Source organism: Ascochyta rabiei, chromosome 16 (assembly GCF_004011695.2).
Source record: "Ascochyta rabiei chromosome 16, complete sequence".
NCBI classification, from domain to species: domain Eukaryota; kingdom Fungi; phylum Ascomycota; class Dothideomycetes; order Pleosporales; family Didymellaceae; genus Ascochyta; species Ascochyta rabiei.
This window is the reverse complement of record NC_082420.1, coordinates 1,194,968-1,210,301: the sequence shown is the minus strand read 5'-3', so window position 1 is coordinate 1,210,301 and position 15,334 is coordinate 1,194,968. Positions and strand designations below refer to the sequence as shown.

The window sequence follows — 15,334 nt, the reverse complement described above, 5'->3', positions numbered from 1 at the left end:
TCCATCGCCGAGTCTGCAGTAGCTTCTCCGCTCACAATGAAATCACAATTGCTGCCGCTGTCCTTGGGCGCTGTCCTATCTTTGAGCTATGTAGCTGCTAGTTATGACGACGGCATACAGGAGCCGCTGCGGGCTGCCATCGACCCCAACAAGTACCGAGCAGCATGTCCAGACTACAAACAATACTCCATGCGCCCGCAGTACGTCCAGCCAGTCCGCTCAACGAAACCTCTTGCTGACACAAAGGCCCAGCCCACCATACAGTCAAGGCCCGCTCGAACTCCCTTTTCAAAGACCCTCCAAATACTGCCGCACTTTCGAATCACCTCTGGTGGAGAAGGTCATTGAGACGATGAACAAGAAAATGGTCGACAAAGATCTTGCACGCATATTCGAAAACGCCTTCCCAAACACACTGGACACTACCGTTCGATGGCACACCGACAATACGCCAGCACACAAGTCATTCCAGAGGAACTGGGAGAAGGGCTCATGGACCGGACCCCAAAGCTTCATCGTTACTGGTGACATTAATGCCGAGTGGCTGCGAGACTCCACAAACCAACTGGCGCAGTACCAGCCCCTTGCTAAGAAAGACAAGGAAATATTCAAGCTGATACTGGGGGCTATCAACACACAAGCTGAATATGTCATCGGCTCGCCGTACTGCAACGCCTTCCAGCCTCCGGCACCCAGCCATCTGAGCCCCACCTTCCAGGACCAAGCAGACGTTGTGCACCCCGAGTACGAAGCCTCGTTCGTCTTTGAATGCAAGTACGAACTCGACTCACTTGCACACTTCCTCTCTCTTTCCAACCAGTTTTACAACCACACCGATTCCATCGCCTTTATAAACGCCCGTTGGCTACAAGCCCTCGATACTCTACTATCGGTCCTCGACGAGCAATCGCAACCCACGTTCGACGAGACGACAGGTGCCTACATCCAGAACACATACAAATTCCAGCGCCGCACAGAAATCGGTACCGAGACACTTGCACTCGGCGGCGTCGGCAACCCACTAGCCGGCGGCACAGGGCTCGTCCGCTCTGCGTTCCGACCTAGCGACGATGCCACGATTCTCGGATTCCTGATTCCGAGTAACGCGATGATGAGCGTGGAGCTCAAGCGCACGGCCGACATACTCAACAAGGCAGGGAGGAAGAACATTGCAGACCAGCTGTCCGCGTGGGCTGATACCATCAGCAAGGGTGTATGGGAACATGGCGTTGTGACGCACAAGAAGTACGGGCGCGTGTTCGCATTCGAAGTCGACGGGTACGGATCCAGCATCCTCATGGACGATGCGAACTTACCATCGCTGCTTGCGCTTCCCCTTCTAGGCTTCGTTGATGCAAACGATGAGGTCTACAAGAACACGCGCAAGATGATTCTCGAGAAGCAAGGAAACCCGTACTATCTCACTGGCAAGGGCTTCGGCGGCATTGGCGGTCCGCATGTAGGATTGCAGCACGCATGGCCCATGAGTGTGCTCGTACAAGCCATGACGAGCGACGACGACGACGAGATCGTGAGCTGTGTGGAGAGCGTGAAGAACGTGAGTCGGAATGGGTTGATTCACGAAAGTATCCATGTAGACTACGAGCGCGACTATACCAGTAAGTCTCTCTACTGCCAGACCTATCTTTGGCGATAGCTAATCATGAACAGGAAGCTGGTTCGCGTGGGCAAACTCCGTCTTCGCGCAGACCATTCTCGATCTCGCGAAGCGGAAGCCTCATCTCCTCTTCGGCAAAGGCGCAGAGCCGTATACTCTAGACTAGAAGCCTGAGTTCTCATCGTCCGATATTGGTAGCGCTTTGAGCGTTGTGGGCAATGGGGCGAAGTGTCTTTATTTTCGCCGTAGCTATCGTGTCGCTCCTGCGTTCTGTACGCCCTTTTCCGTTGTTTGTCCGGCCTTTGTGGCGTTGCTGGGATTGTTGGACAGAAGCAGAGGTGACCCCTCCCCTCGTACTTGGCGGTTGAGCAGCACGAAGGAGGTGCTAGCTTTTCGTGGAAGCGTAGCATGAACAAATCCAGTGTAGGATGCACGCATCGATACGTCCAAGGTGGGAAGCTCGAGGTTGTGCCGTTGTCGCCAGGAAGCGTGATGTTACACAGCTTGATAAACCGCCTAGCTCGTGACATTGAGCATGTGAAGTCCATGGACAGAGCTGGTTCGCCGTCCGGTGTACGACAGCGTGCGTCAGGCCTGTATTGCGAAGCAACGCCCATCCAGCATTCGCAGGTGGTGTCGGTCTGCAGGTGCAAATCCCAGCCCTCACAGATCCGGCTGATAATGCAGCCTGAACTTCCTATTCGCACGATCCGGCGCTCTAGTCTGGAACTGCTCGCCAAAGATCTCAAACACCAGGGGCCTAGGCACCTCCTCTCCCTCGCCGATGGGCAACGGTATCTCGAAGCGGAACACGGTATGTTCCTTCGGCACGCTCTTGACTGTGTCCCCCCTCGTCACAATCTCAAACGTATACCGCGTGTCCCTAACCACAATCCCCTCCAGCCCAACACGACTCACGCACCGACTGCGCACCACGCTCAGCACCGCACCGTGCATGTCGGCGCTCGCTAGCATCTGTCCTGCGCTATTGGGCGTCACGTGCATTTTCGCACTGCCCTCTGCGCTCAGCCCGAGGATCTCGCGCATGTACCCCACCCACAGGCTGTGCAAGGGCTCGTAGATGGCGTACTTCTGCTGCTCTTTGGCGATTTCGTTCAGTCCCAGCTTGCGTTTCTGCGCCGCGGAGAGAGGGTGCGGCTTTTGGGTGGTGCGCTTGTGCGCTTTGGCTTTGCGCTCGTTGAGGGCGCGGCGGCGCGTTGCGCGCGCTGAGGGCGTAGGAGAGGTGGCGCGGATGGGTAGGGGGCGCTTGGCGATGCGCTCGCTGTAGTGTGAGCTGGCGGTCTCGGGAGAGAAGGCGCGTTGGAGGAGGGCCTGGCCGAAGGGGAGGCCGGGGGTTTCGGCCATGGTTGGTGGTGGTGGTGTCGATGTGTGGGGTACTGGGATGTTGTGGAGGCGGTTTCCTTGGAAGGGTCTCTGCAAGTTTGGAACGTGCTACTTTTCGAGTGCAGGTGTTAACACGTGCGGTCCTGACGATTCGAGAGTGTGGTGTCGCGTCGTGAGCCCTCAAACTAAAGATGTACAACCACTGACGCCAACACCTAATTAATTTAGGTGGGGCAAGATGCACAGACGAGTGATTCATCGTCATCGTTGCGAGCTGCCCACGACGGTACATAGACAACATTCTTGACTTCCTTGAGCATATTAATTGACCATGTACTCTGACAAGGCTATGGAGGTCCCAGCTTCTCCACTTGCGGCCCTAATCTTCAGCCAGAACAACCTCAATGATGCTCTCACTGTTCATATCTTTCGTCCATATACCAGCAATCTTCAGCCTGACTGACTCGAACAACGCACTCCATTGACTCTTCGTTCTCTCCCGATTAACCAACATCGCCATCATAGTCCAGTCGAGACTAGTCTGCTGCCACGGTGCGCCAACGTCCTCCAGCACATTCTCGTTGATAAGAAGCTTCGAGTGTCCTGGCTTCATCGCGTCGCGGATGTGGCCGAGGATCGTATGACACGATGCGTCATCCCAGTCGTGAAGAACGAGATGCAGGTAGTATGCGCGAGCGTTGTGAGCAGAGGCTGGCTGCGGAGTGAAGAAATCGTGAGCTATCGCAGTGATGGCCGAGGGAAGAGGTGGCGTAGATGAACGAGCCTGCGTGACGACGGAAGGTGTGTCTTGGAGGATTAAAGCGCCTGCTGCGTCTGGAAATGTAGCGTTGAAGTGCGAGATATCACGACCCAGACCGCCGCCAACATCGACCAGAAGTGGTTTGTCCTGCGAGGAACCGGTGATGAGGCGTTCCTGGACCGGGTAGTAGTCGACCCAGCTTGGACGCGCTTTGCCGTAGCCAGCCATGAAATCGTTGAAGGCGCTTCCTAATCTAGCACTCTCTTGTAAAATGGCAAAGAAAGGCTTGTCGATCTTGAGAGCATGTTGAACAGGACCATCACCGTTTTCGCTGGGTACTCTATAGCCCGTTTTGGCTAGGAAAGAGGGCAGGTTGTGAAAGGTAGGAATCATGCCGTCGAAGCTGTAGATCAGCCCTCCCCTGAGTGTTGGGTCGGACGTCGCGTACGTGAAAGGCGTTGCTGCATACTGATCTACTCCAGTCTCTTTGACGAGAGCGTAGGCGGCAAGGTGCTTCAGTATACGTCCTGTGTGATATGAGCAAGAAAGCGAATCTGATTCTTATCCGCACAACATACCGACGAGTAACGGATCTGCTCCAGTCCCCTCTGCCAGCTCGCTACCCTTCCTAGGTTCTTCGTTGAGCTTTTGAAGCAGACCAAGCTCAAACGCAGCTTGGAGCGCAGCTGTCCTAGATGGTTCGCCCCAGCCAATGCGCGCCAGTTTCTCTGCTGGGTTCTCCAGTTCGTTGATCAGCTTACTGGCTGCGGCAATCAGTTGCTGTCTTTCGGCATCACCCTTCGTCTCTTCCCATGCCAGGGAAGCTTTCAGAAGTGGTGACGTTAGCATGTTTGTTATCATTTGGCGTATGCGAGCGGTTGAGACTCAGGTTCTAGTGGAGAGACGATAAACGAATGATGAGAGATTATTGCTGGATCTAGCCTCACGATGCCTTATATGCTTTGGGAGGCCTGGTGGGGCTGTGAAGACCTCCCTCCAATCGCCGAAGCAGGGTAGACAACGACCGTTGAGCCAATACCGAACGTGGGCTAACATACCACTGCCAAATGCCACTGCTTACACCAGGATCGGGCGATCTATGGACCGTGGGTTGAGATGCAAGTCCAAGCAGTCGAAAGCGGAGCTACTAGCGCCAGCGAGGCTGACATGAGCGCTAGTCTGGAGGGTGCGTTTACCCCACAGTACAGCAGAAAGCTGCACATCTGGTGGAGGCTTCATCTCTAGCCACCAGAACAAGCTGGTTGTTCTACAGGGAATGGTGGGGCGTAGATAGAGAGGATATGCAAGGTATGGATAGCCTTCAAAGTACGCCGGAGCGTGTGTCATAGCTTTGTCCCCCCTCCCCCTTGAGCCTTTGCTCTTTCCTGTATGTACCCGTTCGCGACGGGATTCCAGCCCTGGCTGCGCATCTGCGGTATGGGGAACGGCGGCTTTCTCAGGTTATTCGTGAAGAAGACCGGATGTCTTGTTGCAGCGTCGTAGAAGCTCTGTGCAGGGAAGGACGATGATGTGCGGGCAGGAGGCATAGCTTCTATCTGTGATTGTGGTCTCTGAGAAGCTGGGGGACTACACGAGGGCATAGGCTGTGGTTGTGGGAGCCCATGCGTTGTGCGCCGCTGTTGATACACATATGTTGGTTGCGTAGCCTGCTGTAGTGGCTCCAGAGGTGTCAGTATGAGGCACGTAGATTGCGGGGGATTGACTACCTTGGGTCTTGACGGCTGTAATGAAGGGATCATCGCGAATTGCTTATGTGTTGTCTGCAAACGCTCGGAAGAGTTGCTATCGTCGGGTTGCGGAACCGCGACCGTGAAGTTGCAACGACCTCGGCTTTACATCTGGCGACGTCATTCCTTTATCAAGTCGAATGTGAGCTTCAACAACACCGTCACTTAGATAATGAACAGCATTTGGAATTTTCTCTCTTCAATTTGACTATCTCAAAGAAGACCACAAGGCAAAGCGGTAACAAGTAGGTGTGTCTTGCAATCAGCGTGCCGTTCTGCTATTCATGGAGCGCACATGAAGCAGACCGACGCCACATATATTGAGGCTCAGCTGAGCAAGTGTGGAGAGACTGCATTCAGTACAATCTTTGACGCACCTTCTTTTCCCTGGATAACCGCTATCAGGCTTTTCTGTCGGACCTAAAGCTGAGCCTTTTTCTCGGTCGCGAACATTTGGTCTTTCAGCCTGGTGTTTTCCTCCAAAAGCTCCGTCTCGTGGACTCGTTAATCTTTTTCGATGGCTTTCATGATGCTGGAGAAGCGTACAGAAGCGGTGCTGCATTGTTGAGGGAACCCGGAAGGTTTGATATGCGCCATTGTCTTCAGAGTACGCCGGCGTAGCACACGTAGGTCTGACACACTTGCTTGAGTCTAGAAGTCTGTTAGAATATGCACTCAGTACCATCCAGCAGGATAGGGCATCTGCGTAGATATGATGGTGTTTCCTGGCTTACTGTAGGAGTATTGAACGTTACTTCTGTCGAGAGATGCCCAAACTGGTATACCATGATGCTGACCATTCCAGTATGCAATGTGAAGTAAGGCAACTTCTTTCACTCCGCTATTAGCCGTACATACGCGATTGGCCTCGAATTTGTACAGGCTTGGATCAGCGACAATCTCGAAAGCGCCCGGGAAGTTCTCACGTGCATATCTCGTGAAGTCAGCGAGCGTGAACTCGTCTTTGACAGCCATCGTGGATGCGAGTCGAATTACCGCTGCCTTCAACTGGCTGAGCAACAAGCTATACCCGCAGTTAGATATTAACAGGACTGTTAGTAAGTCGTAGAACCTACAGAACGCGGAATCGGCTATTTTGATCAAAGCGGTGTGGTGAGCGACGCGTCGAGACACGTCTCTGGAGTTCAGTGGAAGGTATTATCAAGGTAGGTCGAAGTGAATGAAAGCGAGTGGTCATAATTGACGTCGGCGAAAGCTTTTACCGACGACGAGATGATGGCACTAGAGAGGATTGAATGGAGTGTAGGTGAATGAACGTTTTGGAGTCAACATCGGAAGAAGCAGACGCAGAACTTGGTTTTTTTTGCCTGATACGTGAGCGTCTCACGTTACTTTGCGGGCTGCTGTCTCGATACTTTGCATTCCAGTTCAAAGCATTGTAGTTTTCCCTCCTGCTTACAGACTTTGACTCGAGGGCGTTCGATCGATACCTTGTAGCTCAGCTCCATCATCCTGGTCCTTCTTTGGAGACTACTGTTTCGCCAACCGGAAGTCCATTTCCTGCACCAAAAGCCTTGTCCATCTCCGCCAATGCCTTACGCAATCGCGAGATCGTCTCGTTGCGAGCCAAAACAGATTGCCTGATCCTGTTGATCTCCTTCTTCTGGCCTTCAATCCTCGCCTTACAGGTGTGGCGCCTAGGTCCAACGCATTCGACCTCTAAGGATTCGTTCCTCTCTTCCAGCATCCTTGCCTGGCTTATCAGGTCCTCGATTTGCGTTTCAGCGCGTTTGCGCTTCTTCTTCTGGCGGAACACCTTCTCCTCAGCGGCTTGAGCCCTCAATACTTGTTCGTTCAGTTTGCCTTGCAGGGCTTGGACTTCGTCGGAGTGGGCACGCTTCTCCTGCTCGAGCTCGAAGTCGCGGGGTTGAACCTGCGGCTATGCTGTTAGTGGCCTGATACTGCTGAAATGACGAACATGATAATCTTACCAGAAGAGATTCCCGAGAAGCGTGTCTTGAGAGTCTGTAGGGAAGAGGAGATTGAGAAGACGAGTGCTGTACACGTCTAGTCCAAGATGGAGATGATGGGCCTGGACGGTTCGTAGAATACTCTGCGGCAGTGCTGGCATCATCCTCCTTTTTGATACGCTGACCGTGATCATGAGTGGATCGCTTGCGCTTCCTGTTCTCTCGCTCGACAGTATCGTGTGCTTGATGAAGCGCCGGTCGCTGGACAACGGTAGGAGAGACAAGCTCTTGAACTTTTGGCTTCGGCATGGTGCTCATGCATACGTATTTGAAGTTACTTAGCATGTCCGTCTTGCCAGGATTGCTGACCTGCTCGAGGCGGCCAGTCAAGAGGAAGAGGACGCTGAAGATCGTTTCGGCAAAGTAGTGTTCCGCTCTCCTGCCAGCGACCCTGCTCTTGGCTACCTGCGTTCCAACAACGGAGCTGTATGTCGCGAAGTAATAAATGCGAGTGACATGTTCTTCTGGGATCGGTGTGCAGAGAATGTCGCCCATCTTGCCTTGATAGTACTTTACGCAAGTTTCTGTCGCCTGTGCCCAAACTGGAGGGCCACCCTTTCGCGCGCGATAATGACCAACAAGGAGCACACTGACATCGTGGGCTGCGTGATTCTTGTCTACATACGTCTTGTTCTCGAAATTGTACATGTAGAGGTCCCGAAACAGGGCGTACTGATCTGGAAACTCTTTACGAGCATAGCGTCTGAAATGTTTGGCGGTGTAGTGGTCCTTGGGCTCCATGTTTGTGACGCGTAGGTTCGAGAACAAAAAACAAGGAGACCTGCAGATGGAAGAGCACATAATTTTTGACTTGGTACTGTTGGCAAGCAAGGTTTGCGAGTAGCCGATGATGAGATCGGCGATGAAATGACAGCGGCAGGACGGTCAAAATGAAGGTGAAGGTGAATGATGGAGTCGAAGCGCCAGTGCGTGAGTAGACACGCTGACTAGATGCGACATGCATGTACGAGGGTTTTAGAAAAGATGTTCTAGAAGCCGCTGACCCTGCTCTTTCCTTTCTTCTTCTTCTTCTTATCAGGTCGTCCACCGAAACGGCCGGGCTCAACTTGACTTTGCGGCACCGTGCTATGTACCCCTCCAAACCCTCCAAAAGCGCCTCTCTGGCCATGAAATTGATTGGGCGTCTGGCTCGACGATGGAATGGGAACCTGGCTGCTGGGACCCATGCCACCAAACGTGGGCCCAGGCGAGCTTCGTGGGAATGGAGGTTGTGCGAACACAGCTTGGCTACTAGTTTGAGACTTAGCTCGCATCAGCTCGTCCTCACGTCTCTGCCGCTTCTCCCGTCGTTCTCGCTTCTTCCGCTCCTTTTCGCGCAACTCCTGGCTCACTTCGTCTGGTGCTTCAGGTCGAAGCGAGTGTTCTGTAGCTTCCCAATCATACGAACCTGGATCAGATCCGGGGTTCCAATGAGATAGAAGCTCGCTGACATTTGGGTGGATGACTGTTGGTGTCAACAATTCGTTCTTGATTGTGAGATGTTTACGCAACCGGGACAGCGGATCGCCTGTGGAGGGCGGAATGCTGAACTCAGGAGGAGTAGGGGAGGAAGGAGGCTGCGACGATGGCGGTACAGAAGATTGTGGTGGGGTTGGTAAAGACGAAGGGAACATATTCGCAGCTGGACCAATAGACGCAATGGCCCCTAACTTGGACGGCAAGATTGGTAGCGACACTATATCGCCTGAATCTGCGCCATGGGGGGATGGAAGTGCATCATCTTTGGGCCTCAATCGTGCGCTAGCCAAAGTGACCTCTGCAGCAACACGTCGAGCCAACCGTTCCTTGGCTTGTCGCACAGGGATTGGTATGTCTGCCGCTAGCGGTGCGATCCAGTGCTGCAGGATCGTGTCATATAGAAAAGCAACAGACTGCTCTTCGCTTTCCGGAAGATGCAAGACCTGCGCACGGGCGATGTATTGTAGTGCATATGAGCGCTCCAAGTCATCAGTCGCGAAGAACCCGTTGATCTTCGTTGACGCCTCGTCAATATCAACCACATCGATAGTACTGTCGAGAATCTCCACGCTGCATTCCGTTAGTGGCTGACTTTCCCTAGCATTAGGAAGTGAACTTACACGTATCCATGACCTGGCTCAACTGTATCGCCATCTACTTTCATTGCCTCTTGCAATCGTTTAGCAAGGGCGTCCACGGCTGTAGCGTTTCTCGTCGACGTGGCATTTTGATCCCCATGAACCAGAGTCTCGTAGATCGAAGTGTAATTCATTGCACGCTCTAGAGATTGATCCGTTTGTGGGAGCAGCCGCAGAGTCTGTGACTTGAGCTTGGTTTCTGGTGTAGCCATCCCAAGCAGGCCGTCAGGTGCCACGAAATCATCCATCTCTTCGACGTTTGTTGATGCATACAATGTCCGATCAGCATGAATAACTTTATTCCAGACCAGCGCTTCGTGACCAGAGTCTATTTCCTCAACCAGGACGGTCTGAAGCACGCTAAAGTCCGACAATGTAACGGTAAGCTGGTAGAACGGGACCGCCTGTTCAAAATACGAATGCGCGGATCTGTTGATCTTATTGTACTGCCATTGCTCCCGTGTGCCGTACTCGAGAGTGTCAAAGCGCATGTGCGTGATGTGTGCGGCAGCTGATAGTGTTAAGTCCAGTGGTACCGGATCCTGACTGATGAGAAGCTCGGAAGGCCCTGAATGGTGGGTTTGGAAATAGTAAACTTGCGCAAGGCTGTTCAGACGAGAACACAGGAGGACGTGTGTTGCTGCTTCAAGGTTAGTTGTGACTTTATTCTGTGAGGATATTCTTACTATCTTCTATAAGCGTCTCTAAGCTTAGATGTAGTGTGAGGTCCTCATCACCCCGGTAATGTCTCCGAGAGAACAAAAACGTTGCCCCAGCCTGGTTAGCCGTGTTGTCTACTGTTGCACCTAAGGTGGTCACTGCTATAATGTGTATTTTGGTAGTCGTTAGGACAAAGAAGCGGTTCTGGAGCTGGGGGTGTCTCTTGATGTCCAAGATCCAGTCAGTCGATCGTTGTGGCACAAGAGTCGGTACTTGAAGGTACTCGTGCGCCTTTCCGCTGATGCTAATCAAACTCAGGTGCCGTCGGTTGCAGACGATAAGTGTATTGCTGTCACCCGCCCATAGGATCCTCGCCCATCCATCGCCGTCGTTCAGAATTGTATCTTCATCCGGCAGCAGTTCCCCTCCAGTAAGGCGCGACACACTGCACTCGTCTCTCTTTGCCCTTCTCTCGATTTGCCAGATACTCCACTTGTATTGATGATCCACGACGCCGAACTGGAATTGGTAGTCGGGGTTGAAGCTGACATCGGCATGAGGCGTACCTCCAGTTTGTCCAAGTGTAATGTTAAGTATCGGACGCGCGGAAACGAGCGACGGTGGTAAACTGTAATAGATCGAGGGCTCGGCTGCTTGACGGCCTCTGTGGTATGAGGGCCGCAAGATGACCGTTTTTGAAGGAAGTCGCACAGCGAGAAAACTGTTGCCACCTTGCGCCTGTGCAAAGCAGACCTGTTGTATGGGCGCTGCATCTTCGTTCCAATAGCCACTGTCTGCGTCTTCCAACGTTGGTCCGCTCAGCCATACTGACTTGTCGGTACCCCAACCCTGCTTTTGCTGCCCTGCTATCACCAGGCGCAGGATGTTGCCTGAGGGTCCAGCGGGCAGTGCAGCGATACGATTCGGTCTTCCGTACTTTTTCAAAAACACGGTACCGAAGGACATTAGGTCGCCGATGAGGGGATCGTAGGTGCCTGCTGCAGAAGTCACTGCGTCTGAGACTAGGTTTAGCTCCGGTAGCTGCCTAATAGCTGGCACAAGCTGAGGGTGATCGTGTGTGAGCCGTCTGGCGTCTCTACGGACGGTTGTAGCATTCGTTGAAATTCTGGCAGGCGGGAAGTTCGTCGCAGCAGGTACGGCGAGCTGCCAACATGCCACTTGCTTCAGCTTTTTCGAAGAGGGTTGTCTGGAGAATATCCATTCGCGACTGTCTAAGTCATAGGTTGAGAGCCCAGGCCGGCCGTAGTTCAGGTTGCTCAGCGAACTATCAGCCATTTGGACTGATGGGAGGTTTGCGATCCGTAAAAGTGTAAGGCGATCGACTCATTCTTTGAGCTGCTTGTTCAACACAGATTCTTGGGCCAGGTGAACACAAAAGCGCGACTTGCAAGTTGAACGCGTAGGTGAAAGAAGGCACATCTGCTCATGTGGAGCCCAGAAGTTGAGAATCACGCTAGTGTTCGTGCGCACGTGCCTGCTGTCTGCGGCGTTTCGCTCCTTCCGCGTTTGTTTACCGAGCAACGAGCCCAAAACAACACTTATCGGCCATCGCAGACCACGTCAGACACTTGCTGCAGCGCAACATCCTCCAAGTACACCGTTTACAATCGCGAGAGCTTTTCGCTATGACTACCTTCGAACCTTCATTCAGCAGCTCCATGCGCGCCACTTCGCACGACGTGCCTTCTATGGCGGACCAACTGCCCGGCATCAACTTTGGCTTCGACGACCTGCGCAGTCGCATGAACCAATTCACAACACGCTTTGATGCTTTTATTGAAAATGGGCGCAGACGAGTGTTGGAGGAGAGAAACCAATTCCGCATGAACGTCGCAGAACTGCATGGTACGTCTTGCGCATCGCACGTGTCTTGCAGCAACTAGTGCTAACAGCTTTAACAGAGGACCAACGCATGAAGAAGCGCGACATTGAAATTCTAGATCTCAAGCAAACTCAACATGGCCAGAACCTCGCCAAAGAATCGCAAGAAAAGTCTGAGATGCAAGAAGCAATCAGCACCCTTACACAACAGCGCGACGAGCGGCTCACCCACCGCGACAAACTCCGCGCTCAGATCAACGAGATTCAAAAATCCATCTCAGCGCGCCGAGAAGCACAGCTCAAGCACCGACGATACCTCGATGGCCAATCGCGCTACAACGAGCCCGAACTCGACTTCTGGGAAAGCTACCTCGGCTTAAGGATAGAAGGGCTGGGCAAAGATGACAGGCTGAAGTTTGTATATACAAACGTCGACGAGCGCGAGTGGGATCGCGAAGCGTGGTTTGAACTCGACACATCAGAACGCGACTACAAGGTGCTGGACATCCGGCCCAAAGCAGAGCGTGAGGAGGTCGAGCGCGTGGTGGAGCGATTGAATGAGACACGCGACCTGGCAGGCTTCCTGAAAGGTATGCGCGAGCTTTTCGTGGAGGCGTGTAAGTAGATCATTCTAGCGACATGAGTCTAATGCGGCGTTTGGGTTTCTTTGGATAGTTTTTGAATCAATACCCCTTCTCTTTCCAAAATCTTGTCCATGCACTATTCCCCTACGTGGTGCAATGTCCCAACCCTCATCTTCGTCCATCCTTGACCTTGTAGTACTCCGGCGCATATTCCGCCAACCAGTCCATATCCACGGTCGACAAATCTCGAATGTAAATTTTATCCCTCGTCGACAGAATCTCCGTATAGATTACCCAATCCGCCTTACGATGGAAGAACACCGAACTGGGATGCGCCCACAGCGTCGTCTTCCCATCCACTGTCGAGAAACTCCCATCACTCTTCATTTTCGCCACATGCGCAAAGAATCCCGTCGCAAGACACCTCCTCACTCGTTCTGCCAACGGTCTGCCGCCAACCCGCAGTACATCTGGCACAGACAGCGCGCTCTCCTTCACACCGAACCGATCCAGATACGCTGCTAGCTGCTTACGCACGCTAACCGCCTTGACCAAACTCTTATGATTCAGACAATTCTCACGACACCATTGCACGTTCTGCCCGTTCTGGACGAAGGCTGTGAACACATTGTACAGCGACAGATGGTCGCCTTCCGAGACAGCAAAGCGGCGCCGGGCTTTCTCGAGCTGAGCCTTGTTGTCGTTGTGCGAGATGAAGGCGTTGCCCTGTAAGGTCATCATCGCGGCGATGCTGAGCATCTCGCTGAGGCAGCTGAAGTCGGGACTTGCAGCGTTGAGGAGTGCGCGCGACAGCATCGGTTCCAGGGGCAGTTCGGCCATGCGTGCCCCCAAGGGTTTTGTCAGGCGTGCGTTGTTGTCGAGGGCGCCGAGGGAGTATAAGAGGTCGAGAGCGCGGGTTACGAGTGCCGAAGGTGGGGGTGAGAGGTAGTCGAAGCGGATGAGGTTTGTGATGCCCAGATTAAGAAGTTGTAAAAGGACAGGTGCAAGATTTGAACGTTGGATCTCAGGGAAGGTGGCCTCCTCAAGGTTCTTGAAGGCTTGTTCTGTGTACAGTCGAAAGCATTTGCCGGGACGTGTGCGGCCTGCGCGGCCAGACCTTTGGGTAGCAGAGGCGCGCGAGACAGGGACGACGTTGAGGTTTTCGATTCCGAGACGAGCGTCGTAGGCGCGTAGTTTAACGTAGCCGCTGTCTATGACATAGACAATGCCTTCGATGGTTACGCTGGCTTCAGCAATGTTGGTGCTGAGAATTACTTTGCGGGTGTTGGTGGGAGCTTTCTGGAAAACGAACATTTGCTCTTCTGTTGGAAGACCAGCGTAAAGAGGGAGGGGCATGAGTTTCTGTTTTGTAGAAGGCAGGTCTGCGACCCGGTCGCTAATCATGTCGATTGAATCGTCAATTTCTTCTCTCCCAGTCATGAAGACTAGGATGTCGCCGTCCGCTTCGTTCTCGTGAATATCCATAATGGCCTCAACGGCTTGATCGATGTAGTTGTTGGTGGGTTCAGCCAAGTACTGCACCTCAACTGGATGTGTTCGTCCCTGGATACCTACGATCCTCCCATACTCTTCCCTGCTCTTTCCCCATACCTTTTCGCCTTCATCCGGATTGAAGAAGTCCAGAAATCGCTCGGCCTCCAAGGTAGCACTACTCACCACAACTCTCAGATCTTCTCTTTTCCTCAAAACCTTCTTCAACAGACTCAGCAACACGTCACTACTCAGGCTGCGCTCATGTGCCTCATCAACCATGATGACTGAATACCGCTTCAACAATGGATCGACGAGCATCTCCCGCAATAACAGCCCATCAGTCACAAATTTAACCTGCGTAGCTGCGCTCGTGACATCCTCGAAGCGTATCGAGTACCCGACCTTCTGACCCAATGGCGTTTCTAGCTCTTCTGCGACACGCGCAGCTACGCTGGTAGCTGCTATCCTGCGCGGCTGTGTTACAGCAATCTGAAATCCAGAGGCGCACCATCCAGCATTGAGAAGGTACTGAGGTATCTGGGTAGTCTTTCCGCTGCCGGTTTCGCCGACTATGATGGTCACAGGGTGAGTCTCGATTGTGTAGAGGAGTTGATCTTTCAGTTGGGCGATCGGGAGGAGAGCAGGGGGCTTGTAAAGATCCGGAATGATTGGTGGATTGAATTCTTCTTGTTCAGCCATTGTTGAGATGTGGGTTTGTTGGAGTTGGGTTTGATGCTTTGTGTACGATGAATGGTCACAATTTGGGGCGCGAAGACGCTAGTCAGCTTTAGCGTCAATATTGTAGTTAACGTCGTCGTAGCACCTCGAGCTCAACATATTTCCAACACGCAGGATGACGATCAACCCACGCCGAGTCCACCTGTAAACGCCGGAAACATTGTAAAGAGGGAGAACAACTTATGCTACCGGCTATGAATGCCCTTCCTGCATCGCGTCTCAATTTGATTCAAAATGCTCACTCTCAGCTAAAGCTACTACCCTCGTTAGAACGTGAGCATTGCATCGGCCAACACGGTACACCACATCAAGAAGAGTCTTCACATCCAGCTAAGTAGAATCTACATAGTGCATACGATCGACTAGCCCAAGCTGGCCATGACAACGGAGAGCTCTACCCTGGCTCGAGTCTATGGTTTCTCCAGAAGTTGTAATCTC

At 52.9% G+C, this 15,334-nt stretch overlaps 9 protein-coding genes across 9 annotated transcripts, besides 4 other annotated features; 2 read left to right on the top strand and 7 right to left on the bottom strand.

Annotated features, from left to right (window-relative positions):
* Positions 1-36: 36 nt before the first annotated feature.
* On the top strand, positions 37-1,784 carry EKO05_0009334 (uncharacterized protein; the record flags this gene model as incomplete). Its single annotated transcript, XM_038942187.1, has 3 exons — positions 37-200; positions 253-1,619; positions 1,672-1,784. The coding sequence occupies 3 exons, from the start codon at positions 37-39 to the stop codon at positions 1,782-1,784; spliced, it is 1,644 nt and encodes a 547-aa protein (XP_038795928.1).
* Positions 1,507-1,527: a tandem repeat.
* A 497-nt stretch (positions 1,785-2,281) lies between the features above and the next one.
* Positions 2,282-2,983, bottom strand: EKO05_0009333 (Ribonuclease P; the record flags this gene model as incomplete). Its single annotated transcript, XM_038946754.1, has 1 exon — positions 2,282-2,983. One exon carries the CDS (start codon positions 2,981-2,983, stop codon positions 2,282-2,284), a length of 702 nt encoding a protein of 233 aa, XP_038795927.1.
* Positions 2,983-3,036: a tandem repeat.
* Positions 3,037-3,341: 305 nt separating this feature from the next.
* On the bottom strand, positions 3,342-4,571 carry EKO05_0009332 (uncharacterized protein; the record flags this gene model as incomplete). Its single annotated transcript, XM_038941900.2, has 2 exons — positions 3,342-4,249; positions 4,301-4,571. The coding sequence occupies 2 exons, from the start codon at positions 4,569-4,571 to the stop codon at positions 3,342-3,344; spliced, it is 1,179 nt and encodes a 392-aa protein (XP_038795926.2).
* A 494-nt stretch (positions 4,572-5,065) lies between these two features.
* On the bottom strand, positions 5,066-5,482 carry EKO05_0009331 (uncharacterized protein; the record flags this gene model as incomplete). The annotated part of the gene is made up of 2 exons (XM_059637515.1): positions 5,066-5,401; positions 5,450-5,482. 2 exons carry the CDS (start codon positions 5,480-5,482, stop codon positions 5,066-5,068), a joined length of 369 nt encoding a protein of 122 aa, XP_059493498.1.
* A 250-nt stretch (positions 5,483-5,732) lies between these two features.
* Positions 5,733-6,668, bottom strand: EKO05_0009330 (uncharacterized protein; the record flags this gene model as incomplete). The annotated part of the gene is made up of 3 exons (XM_059637514.1): positions 5,733-6,121; positions 6,205-6,494; positions 6,547-6,668. The coding sequence occupies 3 exons, from the start codon at positions 6,666-6,668 to the stop codon at positions 5,733-5,735; spliced, it is 801 nt and encodes a 266-aa protein (XP_059493497.1).
* A 270-nt stretch (positions 6,669-6,938) lies between these two features.
* On the bottom strand, positions 6,939-8,202 carry EKO05_0009329 (uncharacterized protein; the record flags this gene model as incomplete). Its single annotated transcript, XM_038942125.1, has 2 exons — positions 6,939-7,364; positions 7,423-8,202. 2 exons carry the CDS (start codon positions 8,200-8,202, stop codon positions 6,939-6,941), a joined length of 1,206 nt encoding a protein of 401 aa, XP_038795925.1.
* Positions 8,203-8,341: 139 nt separating this feature from the next.
* Positions 8,342-8,382: a tandem repeat.
* Positions 8,383-8,450: 68 nt separating this feature from the next.
* Positions 8,451-11,534, bottom strand: EKO05_0009328 (uncharacterized protein; the record flags this gene model as incomplete). The annotated part of the gene is made up of 3 exons (XM_038941897.1): positions 8,451-9,510; positions 9,561-10,218; positions 10,265-11,534. The coding sequence occupies 3 exons, from the start codon at positions 11,532-11,534 to the stop codon at positions 8,451-8,453; spliced, it is 2,988 nt and encodes a 995-aa protein (XP_038795924.1).
* Positions 8,479-8,495: a tandem repeat.
* Positions 11,535-11,884: 350 nt separating the features above from the next.
* On the top strand, positions 11,885-12,705 carry EKO05_0009327 (kinetochore-associated Ndc80 complex subunit spc25; the record flags this gene model as incomplete). The annotated part of the gene is made up of 2 exons (XM_038942071.1): positions 11,885-12,104; positions 12,161-12,705. 2 exons carry the CDS (start codon positions 11,885-11,887, stop codon positions 12,703-12,705), a joined length of 765 nt encoding a protein of 254 aa, XP_038795923.1.
* A 127-nt stretch (positions 12,706-12,832) lies between these two features.
* Positions 12,833-14,857, bottom strand: EKO05_0009326 (RNA helicase; the record flags this gene model as incomplete). The annotated part of the gene is made up of 1 exon (XM_038946753.1): positions 12,833-14,857. One exon carries the CDS (start codon positions 14,855-14,857, stop codon positions 12,833-12,835), a length of 2,025 nt encoding a protein of 674 aa, XP_038795922.1.
* Positions 14,858-15,334: the final 477 nt, after the last annotated feature.